The sequence below is a fragment of the Hyla sarda genome, chromosome 2, assembly GCF_029499605.1.
Source record: "Hyla sarda isolate aHylSar1 chromosome 2, aHylSar1.hap1, whole genome shotgun sequence".
Taxonomy (NCBI): domain Eukaryota; kingdom Metazoa; phylum Chordata; class Amphibia; order Anura; family Hylidae; genus Hyla; species Hyla sarda.
In genome coordinates, this window is record NC_079190.1 from 42,301,809 (window position 1) to 42,315,706 (window position 13,898).

Here is a 13,898-nt window from a genome sequence, read left to right on the forward strand (position 1 = left end):
CAGATTGTATGCGGCAGATCTCATGCTGCAGATTGCATGTGGCAGATCTCATGCTGCAGATTGCATGCGGCAGATCTCATGCTGCAGATTGAACGCGGCAGATCGGTCCAGCTTTGGTTTTAGACATCCTTCTCTGACCGGATCCTTCTCATCTACACCGGACACCAGCAGCGCCTTCTCCGAAGGGTGTTTTGCATCTATTCTTCTACGTCTCCCATATCAGGGCGGGCCAGTCCTCTCCTGCACCCTGAGCTCAACAGCTGCATCCAGTGTTGGTGTTTATAACCCCGGTTGTGGGTTTATAGAGTTTTCCACTCGCTCAAGGTGAGCACCCACTACCTACGGGCATATTGTGCCCACCTATGTGTTGTTTCGCCTCGCCTCCTTTTTCTTGCGGTGTCACACTGGGCGCCTCTTCGCCGGTCTCCACCTTTTCCTTTCTATAAATTCATTTGAATGACAGCCATATAATACTTCCTATGTACATTTACCTGTATTGTATTTCCTGCCACAGCTTCTTCTGGGTACAAAACAGCTGAAGGATTTGAAGCCAGACATTTGACACATTAGATTCCGCTTACTGCTATCCAAATAAACCATAAAACCCCAATATGCATGGGGCACTTCAGAAGCAAACCTGGTTAAAAGGTTTTTTTTAAGTGAACTGGTGCCAGAAAGTTAAACAAATTTGTAAATTACTTCTATTTAGAAATCTTAATATTTTCAGTACTTTTTAGCAGCTGTATGCTACAGAGGAAATTCTGTTCTTTTTGAATTTCTTTTTTGTCTCATCTACAGTGCTCTCTGCTGACACCTCTGTCCGTGTCAGGAACTGTCCAGAGCAGCATAGGTTTGCTATGGGGATTTTCTCCTGCTCTGGACAGTTCCTGATACGGGCATCAGGTGTCAGCAGAGGGCACTGTGGACAAGACAAAAAAGAAATTCAAAAAGTATAGAACTTCCTCAGATATGTAAATTACTTCTCTTTAAAAGTCTTAATCCTTCCAGTACTTTTTAGCAGCTGTATACTGCAGAGGAAGTTCTATACTTTTTGAATTTCTTTTTTGTCTTGTCCACAGTGCTCTCTGCTGACACCTGATGCCCGTATCAGGAAGTGTCCAGAGCAGGCGAAAATCCCCATTGCAAACCTATGCTGCTCTGGACACGGACAGAGGTGTCAGCAGAGAGCACTGTGGACAAGACAAAAAAAGAAATTCAAAAAGTATAGAACTTCCTCTGTAGTACACAGCTGCTAAAAAGTACTGGAAGGATTAAGATTTTTAAAGAGAAGTGAAGTACAAATCTGTTTAACTTTCTGGCACCAGATGATTTAAAAATTTTTTTTCCACTGGAGTACCCCTTTAATCCATGGAGATTACAGAAAAGAAGTTGGAACACATCCTCCTAGGTCAGTGTTTCCAAACCAATGTGCCTCCAGCTGTTGCAAAACTACAACTCCCAGCATGCCCGGACAGTCTTCGGCTGTCCGGGCATGCTGGGAGTTGTAGTTTTGCAACAGCTGGAGGCACACTGGTTTGGAAACACTGTCCTATGGTAATGCAGACAGATTACAATTGACCCCATTCTCAGAGACCGCTGTCACATGAACGAGTGGGTGGCGGAAACTGATGTTATTAGAAGCGCCACTAAAAGCAATATCTGAGGGAGAAAGCTGCTAAGGAGATGCATTTGTTTCTCCAGTGTCTCTGACAGAGTGTATCCAAGTTACCTGAAACGCAACGTTTCCATTCTCCGCACACCCACGTGGATGATCGAGGAAGAGAAAAATGAAAGCAGAGAAATGATTTTATATCCTGTAATATTCACCATTAGGATTGTCCGCTGTGTCCTCAACCCCCCGGCTGTAAAGCTACAAGACCGAAGAAAACGATCCTAGTTATTTACCTATTATATTTTATATTTTTACATTCGGTACTTTTGTTTTGTGTTGTTTTTGATTGTATTGTGAGAATGCGGATTTACTAGGTTTAACTAGCAAAATATCAGATGAGAACTAAATAAGAACTCCAGCTCTGCTACATCTATATAATCTGTCAGGATTGATTTCGGCAACAGGTCAGCAGATGAAAATGCTGATCCGAAACGTCATTGAACGCATGTGAAAACACAGGATTATCGTTACCAACGCATCATACAAACAGGGAGCTGGTCTCTCCCCTCAGTAATGGGTGACAGACTTAACAGGGATTAACATGTATTGTACAATAATCTGATATAGCATTAAAGGGGCACTCTGAAGGGGAAAAAATGTTTTCAAATTAAAGGACATCTGCTGCCTAAATACACTTATCCCCTATCCGCAGAGATAGGGGATAAGTGTTTGATTGAATGCTGAGACTCCCCGCGATATCCTACACGGGGCCACGGCTCTCCCTTGCAGGAGGCGTGCCGGCCACAGCATGACGTCGCACCCGAAACATCTCCTCCATGTAGCTCTATGGGAGAGGCGGGGATGCAGTGTTCGTGCCTCTCCCATAGAGCTGTATGGGGAGGGGACGTACCGTCAACATCAGTAAGGTCAACGCTACGCGCATTAGCCGCAGCACAGCACGGCAATGCCAGGGCCCTGTTCGGGAGATTGCAGGGCGTCCCAGCGGTCGGACCCCCGCGATCAAACCCTTATCCCCTATCCTGTGGATAGGGGATAAGTGTATTTAGGCTGCAGATGTCCTTTAACTTCTATACAAAAATCTTAATCCTTCCAGTACTTATCAGCTACTGTATGCTACAGAGGAAATTGTGTAGTTCTTTCCACAGTATGACCACAGTCCTCTCTTCTGACACCTCTGTCCATGTCAGGAACTGTCCAGAGCAGGATAGGTTTACTATGGGGATTGGCTCCTGCTCTGGGCAGTTCCTGGCATGGACAGAGGTGTCAGCAGAGAGCACTGTGGTCAGACTGGAAGGAATTGCACAACTTCCTCTGTAGTATACAGCAGCTGATAAGTACTGGAAGGATCAAGATTTTTATTTAGTTTCACCAGTTGATTATTTTTTGTTTCTTTCATGGTACAATTGGAGGGGGGAGACAATATCAACCAGACTTGCTGAGAGCTGAAGAATTAGCAATTTTTGCAGTGTGGCTGGGGAATTATTCTACTAAAAGAAGTGAATGCCATTACGAAATAGTATTTTCATAAAGTACTACAATGGTTAGGTAGGGGTTACATTTTATGAGCTGTAAACTGTCCCTTCTCCCCAATGGTCTTGACTGTTCTGCGGCCTAAACGAGAGACCCCTCCCTCAATGTTATCTATAGGAATCACCTTTAGGAGACAGTCCTTTAACACAGTCATGTGGACAGTAGGCGATCTATAAAGGAAACCTGTAATCACTTTCATGCTGCTTGAACCACGAGTCATTGTGGTGGTCCCCTAGTGGCTTCTCACAGCCCACTTTCCCCCTCTTTGGGTGTACGCAGAGCTCTAATGTTTAAAGGACAACTGCAGTGAAATAAACTTATCCCCTATCCGCGGGGGGTCTGACTGCTTGGACACCCCCGCAATCTCCCAAACGGGGCCCCGGCATTGCCGCGATGTGAGCCGGCTAATGCGCGTGTCGTCTAGCTCACTGAGCTCAAAGGACACGCCCCCCCCCCCCCCCCATACAGCTCTATGGGAGAGGCACGAAAGCTCCATCCCCGCCTCTCTCATAGAACTACATAGAGGAGGCATGTCAGCCACGTCTTGCTGCAGCCGGCACACCTTCTGCACGGCAGAGCTGGGGCCCCATGCAGGAAATCGCGGGGGGGGGGGAATAAGTTTATTTTCCTGCAGATTTCCTTTAAGGCAGGTAGGGCCATACTGCCTAGATCACTCATGTTTCAGGCAGCATGAAAGAGAAGACAGGTTCCCTTTAATACAGTGTTTCTCAAGTGTGGTCCTCAAGTCCCCCAACAGGTGATGTTTTTAGGATTTCCTTAATCTTTCACAGATAATATTACTGTGGTGATGCCAGATGCACTGACCAGAATTATATCACTTGTAAAAGACTAAGGAAATCCAGAAAACATGACCTGTTGGCGGGTCTTGAGGACCGCGCTTGAAAAACACTGCTTTAAAGGGGTACTCTGCTGCTCAGCGTTCGGAATAAAATGTTCAGAACGCTTAGAGCCAGCGCCGGGGGCTCGAGACGTCCCACCCCCTCAATGCAAGACCGCTTAGAGCCAGCGCCTTGTGAAATTATGGCCCACCCCATCGTGACAGCACACCCCGCCCCCTCAATGCTAGTCTATGTGAGGGGGCCTGGCGGCCGCCACGCCCCCTCCCATAGACTAGCATTGAGAGGGCGGGGCGTGCTGTCACGATGGGGTGGGGCTGTGACATCACGAGGCGCTGGCTCTAAGTGGTCTTGCATTGAGGGGGTGGGACGTCACGAGCCCCCGGCGCTGGCTCTAAGCATTCTGAACATTTTCCAAATGCTGAGCAGCGGAGTACATCTATAAAGGATGCTGAGTAAAGCTTTGGTTCAAGGAAGCATTTACCAAGCTGTTCCTCAAGAGCAGCTATTCACAGCAGCAGATTCCCCTGTATTTCGGTAGTAAACTGAGGACTTGATTTATAGACAAGGTAGCCTAAAACTGTCCATAAACGGTCATTAATCTTGGCCCAGTTTCCAGATGCATCTTGGCCCAGTTTCCAGATGCTCTTATCATCCAGAGTTGCTCTTTCAGAAAGGCATTGCAAAAACACAGTGTCGCTCTGATGGACCAGCCCGGACTATGTATTACATAATAGCCATTTCCATTAATACACTATTACATGCCCTACGCACCAACAGATGATGGTTTCAGCCGCCGGGCCATAGCAATTGGGATAGTTTGCCAGTATACATAGGGCACAGTCTGCACCGTATACACCTTTCTGATTTCTATTTTCTGGCATTCGGTGATCAATTACACAATAATCAATTAAAACCAATGTTTTTTCGCATCTGCGGCTCGAGGCGTGAAATGAGCGGCTAAGGTTTACGTGGACAATATGAAGATCTCCATTCAGGTCACGGATGGAAGGTGTTGTTGGAGAAGAGATTTAATTTAGTGAGAACCTCATGACACGTTCCAGTGACAGAGGGGTAATGCACGTCAAGGCAGACATCTGTACTTAGTAATGATTTCACGCGTTTGGCATCAGTCAGAAGAGATTAGCCAAACTCGGCTTTGATCATAAGTAATAACCACACAGATGCTGCATGATGAGACGGTGCGGGCTGCAAAATCATTTATAATGTTCTGATCTCTCTGTACTGCTACATTACACCGTCATTAGGTTTGGCGCATAAGTTACAGAATGTTTTCTTTGGGGCATGGAAATAAAAACGTGGCATTCAGTGCCGTAGCTCGAAGCTCTTGGGTCCTAAAGGGGTTATCCAGGAAGAATAGAGTTTATTTCTTCTAAAAACACCACCACACCTGTCCACAGGTTGTGTGTGGTTTTGCAACTTCATTGAACTGAATGGCGCCAAGTTGTAATTCCCAAGGATAGGGGTGGCGATGTTTATGAAAGAAAGCAACTTTGTTTTCTAATCCTGGATAACTCCTTCTATACAAAATCTTTAACAGGCCATGTGTAAACAGGCCCCCCAGAATACTGGTGACCTCTTATGTGACAAAGGGCATGAGGTATGACTGCTACCTCTGCATCTCCATAGCTAGGTAGCACCGATAGGCTGTATACAGTTTGAAGGGGTATTCCGGCACTAGCATATAAAAAAACATGGGCCCAGTAAAATAAAATAGAAAAAGAAAATACTTACCTGGCCCCGGACCACGACAGCTTCTGTTCGGATCCATGCGGAGCCCCAATCTTCTGTATTCTTTCCACTTCCGAGATGAGTGCTTGGTGCAGGACCTGCGTACTTGGTCAATTACTGGCAGAGACACTGCAGCCAGGGATTGACTGAGGTGGCAGGTCCTGCTCAGAGTGCTAGTCTCGGAAGCAGGAAGAAGAGAAAAGATCATAGGAACAGATGAAGCCAAACAAGAGCTGTAGGGAACTAGGGCTGGGTAGGTATGGCTTTTTTAAAGGGGTTCTCCGGTGCTTACACATCTTATCCCCTATCCAAAGGAATCCCACCGCTGGGGACCCCCGGGATCATGCACACGCCACCCCGTTTGTAATCAGTCCCCGGAGCGTGTTCGCTCCAGGTCTGATTACCGACGACCACAAGACCGGCGGCGTGTGACGTCACGCCCCCACCCCCGTGTGATGTCACGCTCCGCCCCTCAATGCAAGCCTACGGGAGGGGGCGTGACAGCAATCACGCCCCCTACCATAGGCTTGCATTGAGGGGAGGAGCGCGACGTCAGATTTTTGGATTTCTTTTCTGTCACGACCACAGTGTTCTCTGCTGATACCTCTGTCCATGTCAGGAACTGTCCAGAGCAGGAGAAAATCCCCATAGCAAACATATGCTGCTCTGGACAGTTCCAAAAATGGACAGAGGTGTCAACAGAGAGCACTATGGTTGTGGCAGAAAATAAATTCATAAAGAAAAGAATTTCCTCTGTAGCATACAGCAGCTCAAAAGTACTGGAAGGATTAAGAAATTTTAATAGAAGTAATTTACAAATCTGTTTAACTATCTGGCACCAGTTGATTTAAAAAAAATAAAAATAAAAAAATAAAAAGTATTTCACCGGAGTACCCATTTAACACTGAGCCTTCCAGCAGTTCAGTACAAGATAGCGAACAGGAGTGAGGGTCCCCATTTATTTTGTCAAGTTCCTAGAACAACCTTTAAGGCCATGTAGACCCTCAACACTGTCCAAGGAGGGGGACAACTGCACAGCTTGGATTTTATGCGCTCTAGTATTACCTCCTCACCAGGACTTTCAGACAGGTTGACCATGCATGTTACTAATAGTGGTGAGCGGCAGGGGCCATATTCGAATTTGCGATATTTCGCGAACGTATTGATGATTATCCGTCCTATGTTTGCAAAATTCGCATATTCACTATGTTCGTTCACTTTTTTCCCAAGCGAAAATTCGCCTGGAAAATTCGCAAAAAAAAAAAGGAGATTTTTTAACACTTACCGTAAAATCTCTTTCTCGAAGGATCCATTGGGGGACACAGACCGTGGGTGTATCTTACTGTCTCTAGGAGGTGTGACACTATGGTAATAAAAAAAAGTCAGCTCCTCCCAGCAGGAGGACCTTTGAGGTGCTGGCTTAGTACGATGAAAGGATACTCCTGGATTGACATCCGAAGATCCTGAGTCCTCCAAGTGAAAGGAGTCTCTTATTGCTGTCACCAATGAGTTCACTGTAGCAATTGAGTACGACCGGTCCTCTGGGTCAGATGCTGGTTCGGAAGTCTCGTCCACTAGTTCACCAGGGGAATGTGAGTGAGTGGAAGCAGTCCTGGAGGGGGGCGATCCAGACCGAGACGACGTTTGTGCCCAGATGATAGGGGGGCGGGACCCGCGAGGGGAACGCTCACGTCTATCCAAAGACTCAATGGAAGAGTCAGACGAGGCACCCCTAGCACGCTTGTGAGAGCGTGAAGTACAAGGAGACTAAGAGCGGGCCCTCTCAGAGGTCCTGCGCAGGGAAGACCCCTTCAAGGCGGACACCATTTCCCGGGAGGCCTCAGCCACCGAACGGGAGACTTGGGTCAAGTCAGCCATATACTGGCTCAGGGAAGAAACCCAGGCAGGAGGAGCGGCTGAACCCACCGGGACCGAAGGGGCAACAGGGGGTCTGGGGGAGCAGTGGAGTAGGCAGAGCAAGCGGGCTCAGCGGAGCCAGGCATCTTGGTATTACAGTGCTTACAGATATAGTAAGTCACTGAATTCCCAGGTTTCTGATTGGAGGGAGGAACAGCCCTGGGTATGGACATAATGGGGTAAAAAAGAAGACAGGCACTTTCTCACCCAGATCTATGTCCCCTGTCAGCTGCAGTGAGGAGAACTCGCTAGGTGCAGCCAGAGAGACCGAACAAGCCAGCCAATAGGGAGGGAGGGGCGTGCCTGGAGCAAGGCACACAGTAACCGACTCCTACCCAAGAAAATCGCGCCCACAGCGCTGATAGGACGCTGCTTCGCGCCTCTGAGAGCTCCCAGCCCAGCGGGCGGAGCTACAGACCGGCCGAAGAAGAACTGTCATGGCGCCCGCTCATTGTCCCGAGCGCACCTGCCTAGCTATATATGCGCTCGGGGGAACACAACGGGCGGCAAGAACGCCAGCAGAGGCTGCCGGCGAAAGTGAAAGTATGCCGGCGAAAGTGAAATTAAGCCGGCACTGAAGCGCCCGGCTCGTAACAGCGCCGCGGCTTGCAGCCGCATATAAGCCATACCACATGCCCCCCAAAAGTAAGGTGCCTTATAAAAATATGCCCCCTCAGGTGTCGCTGCTCTCCCAGCATAAGTGCAGCCCCTGTAAAATCAAGCCCCATAAACTGAAGGTGGGCCAAAACAGGGGGTCTCCAGAGGTTGCGAGTCCATACCTATGGGAAAAAAGGGGAAAGTACTTACCTCAGTCAGAAGAACTTACCTAATGGAGTCTTCACTGAAGTCTTCAGTCAGCTTTTTGTCCCTGCATCGCGACTGGCTGCTATGCACGAGCGAGGGGAGCAGAGAAAAAGGGGGACCCGGACCCATGAGGTACCACCCAGACGCTGACCGTTGGTGAGAGGGTGTTAACAGCGCATATGCGCAATGTCAGTGCCCCGTTACTCGCAATGGGGAATCAGTGAACCACAGTTCCTGAGTCCCCACCTGAAAACGGAAAAGAAAGGGAATAAAAAACTAACAAGTCCCTATACTAGGAAAACAAAAAACAGAAGACCTGGACTGGAGAATCCAGACCATGTCCACCTCCTTCAGACACTAAGCTTAAACTGACTAGCTCAGAGTCTGAAGGCGGGTATATCCTGCTCGGAGGAGCTGACTTTTTTTATTACCATAGTGTCATACCTCCTAGAGACAGCAGTATACACCCACGGTCTGTGTCCCCAATGGAGCCGATAGAGAAAAAACAAATATTCGTCATTACGAACATATAGCACTATATTCTAAATATTCGTGTAAACGCGAAGTGCCGATATTCGAAAAAAAATTAGCATTACGAAAAATCGTGCTCAACACTAGTCACTAAGGGGTTGAAATCTATAGCTGATAGTTAACTGTTCTGCATAAAACTGAATATCATAGATCAATGTTTCCTAACCAGGGTGCCTCCAGTTGTTGCAAAACTTCAAATTCCAGCATGTCTGGGCTTTCTGGGAGTTGTAGTTTTGCAACAGCTGGAGGCACCCTGGTTAGGAAACACTGACTTAGCATTTGAATGTCGAAGGCAGCACGGTTCCAGATCCTGCGTCCGCGTGTGCATTATATGGTGTCGGGCTGCCACAGTAAAGCAAAGCAACATAGACAAGCCTTATATAAACTAGAATAAATCCTTAACATTGCCCAAATAAGTTTTGGTTGGTGATCCCATCAACACAAGAGCCAAGGCTGTGTAAGACTAGTGCCATAACCCACTATACCACTCTGCGGCAGATGCTTTGCACTTACACTCCTCTTCTTACCAGGTACTGTCAAAAAATCAGGATATAAAATCAAAAGGCACTGTAGCAGTTTTCTGCTATTATCACAAACAGTTGTGTTTTTTTCTACTTCTGTTGCTATTAAAATCACATCTGATTTCATACAATCACAAGAATAAGCAATCTATCAAGACAATTTTAGGGTAGGGTCACAACTAGCATATACTGAGCATATTTCACGCTGCCCAAAATCAGCTGCGTATTCTCCTACGAGCAGACACACAGGGCTACTCCTGGCAGCCCTGTGTGCGCATTTAGGTTTGGAGGTGGACCCAGTGTGTCACTGTAACGTCAGCGCACTAGGCCCCACCCCATGCACAGCGGTTTTTGCATAGCGTAAATAAGGCTGTCATCAACAAAAACTGTACCTGTCATCAACAAAAACTTTTTATAGAATACCATTATATGTATATTTGTTGTATATATTGGTTAAAAAATCTGTATATTTTTGTCCCTGCAGCTATTGCCTGTGTGTCTCTATGAGAAGTCCAAATACAGGAAGTGTGGGTGGAGAAGCAGGGCTCTGTGCACCGAGGACAAGCAGGGCTCTGTGCACCGAGGACAAGCAGGGCTCTGTGCACCGAGGACAAGCAGGGCTCTGTGCACCGAGGACAAGCAGGGCTCTGTGCACCGAGGACAAGCAGGGCTCTGTGCACCGAGGACAAGCAGGGCTCTGTGCACCGAGGATAAGCAGGGCTCTGTGCACCGAGGACAAGCAGGGCTCTGTGCACCGAGGACAAGCAGGGCTCTGTACACTGAGGCTCTATCACATGCTCCTGGCTCACAGGTACACTTTTATATCATGAAATTGCAATGTACTTATAGCTTGCGATTTTGCTGTGCATTCTCATGTGAAATCTCATTACCAGATGTTACATATGCCACTCGTAAATAATGAGTTACTGTCTTGTGCTACAAGGTGATGTCACTTTTCCTGGATCATTTTAGAAATATATATATATATATTTTTTTTTTTTTTTTACTTTTATGCCCACTGAAAAGGATTATCATTGACAGATTAAAGCAGTGCATACAAAGCAGAACAGAGGTGACCTGGTAGGACAATTTCTGGGATTTCATTTATTATCGATGAATTGTTGTGTACATTACCTTGGCTGCCATTCGCAGGTAAAGCTTATTTTGATCTTCAGCTGTTCCCATCTTCTCCCTCTTGACCAGATCCTGCAGACTCTGATGGTCGTCATCTTGGAAGTAACGGACCCTCTCCTTATCCACGTGCGTCTCAACCTGCAATACCAAGCACAATTTATGTATAACAGGCACATTATGACATCCACATACACTATTAACACAATAGCGCAGTAAGCCTTGGATAAAATAAATTGATCATTCAATCATGATCATGTTGAAGGCAAAAACAGAAGCAAAGTTTAAGAGATTAAAGAAAACCTGTCACATTAAAAATAAGGTCCAATATTTCATATTACAATTAGAGAATTAAAATAAATCACTGTGTCCCATAAAATCAGCTATGTCTTCATCTTCCTCACTGTCCTGTGTCTAACTACAAGACAACTGGCTGCAGCAGGAGCCTCCCCCCTCTATGTTTGCAGTATCAGAAAGAGATGATCACCTCTTTTGTTAAATGGCACCGTCAGATTCAAAAACCTTTTCATATCCTGTACATCTTGGCAAAACATCAACCTAATTTACTTTATTTGAAATTTTTTTTCTGTAATCATGACTCATAAGAAAAAGACCACTAGGGGTCCCCCATACCATCCAGAACACAATACTGTCTGGCTACAGCGTAATCTTTGTCCAAGCTAAAGCACAGGCCGAGACAAAGTCCAGAAAGTGAGGGCAGGACTAGCTGTCCTAATAGACTGCAGCATGAAAACAGAGGAGGGGGTTACAGAGCAGCCTGCAGTGACTGGATGATGAGACCCAGCACAGCACATCAGACTCCGGGAGGAAGATGAGTCATGCAGAGTGAGGACACGCCCCCTCCAAAGCATAGAATAACAAAACAAGTGAGAAAAAGATAGAAGGTATTTGTGAGAGAAAAATAGATATTAGACACAAACATTATATCTACTTGATCAGGATAAGGTCCACTTTTTTGTGGGATATGACAGGAACTCTTTACCCAGCCATAAGCCAAAGTTAGAACAGATCAGCAGGAGATTAACCCTGTGCTAACTGACAAAATGTTCACCTGGCTAAAATCCATACCCAACAATGATCTCAATGGGATAATGCATGAAGAAACACACAGTAACATGTCACTTTTGCTGTATAATAAATATATTGACACCAGAAATAAACTGTAAGGGGACACAAAAACCACTATTATTGTTTTAAAACATGTGTATAGAGACTTCTACAGATGCAGATGCTATAAATGTACCACATCCATCCTGCATACAGAACTACAACATACATTCTCAGTAGCAGATAATAATAAATGTTCACCTAAAAAGATTATATGACACTAAAAAGTGGCTGATTTCTTCCTGAAACAGTGCCCTTCTTGTCTGTGTTTTTCTTTTTTTTGCAAGAAAGCAGCTATATTTTCTAGTCTCCCACCATCCCTTTAAAAGAAATTAATTTCTAGTAAATATCCCGTTTCCTAGTTATGCAAAAAAAAAAAAAAAAAAAATAAAAAAAGCGCTCACAGTTCTAGAAACCATTATTTTGCTCCTGTATCATTAGGAGGATTTACTCGAGAGGTCTTGGCGAGCTGGGTGATAATCCCTATATGAGATGATAGGAGAAGACAGCAACTCTGGGACTGATATTTTCCGCTGACCTGTGTGCACCTGTAGAAATGCGTATAAAACGCACCAAGTGGGTGCACTGAGAGCCTGGATATCTATGTAGGTCTTTACATAATGCTAATTATATAGAATTCTGTATGAAAATGAAGCCTGAATGACAGCGTTGCCTATACCCAATAATTGGAGCGTTGCATAAAGTACTCGGTTAATGTAATGGATGCCGGGTAGATCTCGCTAGTGAATACTGCATGCATCGTGACTCTATTCCAGTCATGCTGATGGGAACATTTCCCAGGAGATGGACCTTGAATAAAAAAAAGAAAAATCTCTCTGAAATTTTTTTTTTTTTTTTTTTAAACCAGCATTAATGTGAGGCATTCATATCAATGGAGAATGTGAAAAAACTAAATTTACATTCTGTCCCGCTTTATCAGCCGCGGAGCCCATCTCTACCGGATTGTGGTGAACTTCAGGCATTTTTTTTTTTAATACCCCGACTGTGTATCAATATGTGTTTACAGTGACCCCCTCGACCTACGATGGCCCCGACATACGATCATTTCAACATACAATGGTCTCTCAGAGGCCATCACATGTTGAAGGCAGCATCAACACACGATGCTTTTGTATGTCGGGGCCATCGCATAAACGGCTATCAGGCAGCGCAGACTGCTTCAGCTGCCACCGGATAGCCGCTTACGGTGCCCCGTGTGGTCCGCTGACAATCACTTACCTGTCCTCTTCGGGATCCCCTGCATCGTCGGTGATCTCCATCGTCGTCATCACGTCGCTGCGCACGCCGTCCCGTCATCCAATAGGAGTGGCGTGCGTAGCGACGTGATGACGGAGAGCGCGGATGCCGGGGAAGCAGAGGCCTTGCCGGAGCGATGGGGACACCCCAGGGGCGCGGCGACAGTGATGGAGGGCGACATCCAGGGCAGCGGTGACGAGCGGTGACGGTCCGGAGCGGCGGGGACACGTGAGTATAACCTCCTCTAATAGTGGTCTACAACCTGTGGACCTCCAGATGTTGCAAAACTACAACACCCAGCATGCTCGGACAGCCAACGGCTGTCCGGGCATGCTGGGTGTTGTAGTTTTGCAACATCTGGAGGTCCACAGGTTGTAGACCATTGTCCTATACTTAACATTGCACGGATCCCTCAAGATACGATGGTTTCAACAACCAATGGTCCATTTGGAACGGATTACCATCGTATGTTGAGGGACCACTGTATAGGTGCGTCTCACTCCCTAAGCGTGTCTCCAGGGAAGGACTGAGAGTTTTATATCTACCCCCTTTGTCCAGCTAGACTAAAGACATCGTTACTAGTGATGAGCGGCAGGGGCCATATTCGAATTTGCGATATTTCCCAAATATATGGACAAAAATCCGTCCTATGATGGCAAAATACGCTTATGTTAATTATTATTATTTTTTTTCCCCATGCGAAAATTCGTAATGAAAGTCGCATAGTGCGCATGCGCAAATATATCTAACCTAAAAGAAGGGAGGGATCAGTGTCCAGTCTGGAATTGCCGATATTCGCATAAAAAAATTGCATTAAAAAAATTGTATTAAAAAAAC

The 13,898-nt window shown here is 46.2% G+C and overlaps 1 protein-coding gene across 2 annotated transcripts in view; it reads right to left on the reverse strand.

Moving 5' to 3' along the window:
* Positions 1-13,898, reverse strand: part of CWF19L2 (CWF19 like cell cycle control factor 2) — a 177,414-nt gene that overhangs the window by 69,106 nt on the left and 94,410 nt on the right. For both annotated transcript variants that reach the window (XM_056561619.1, XM_056561620.1), the window contains exon 12: positions 10,680-10,817. In XM_056561619.1, coding sequence (XP_056417594.1) covers positions 10,680-10,817 — 138 coding nt within the window. The remainder of the gene's footprint in view (positions 1-10,679; positions 10,818-13,898) is intronic.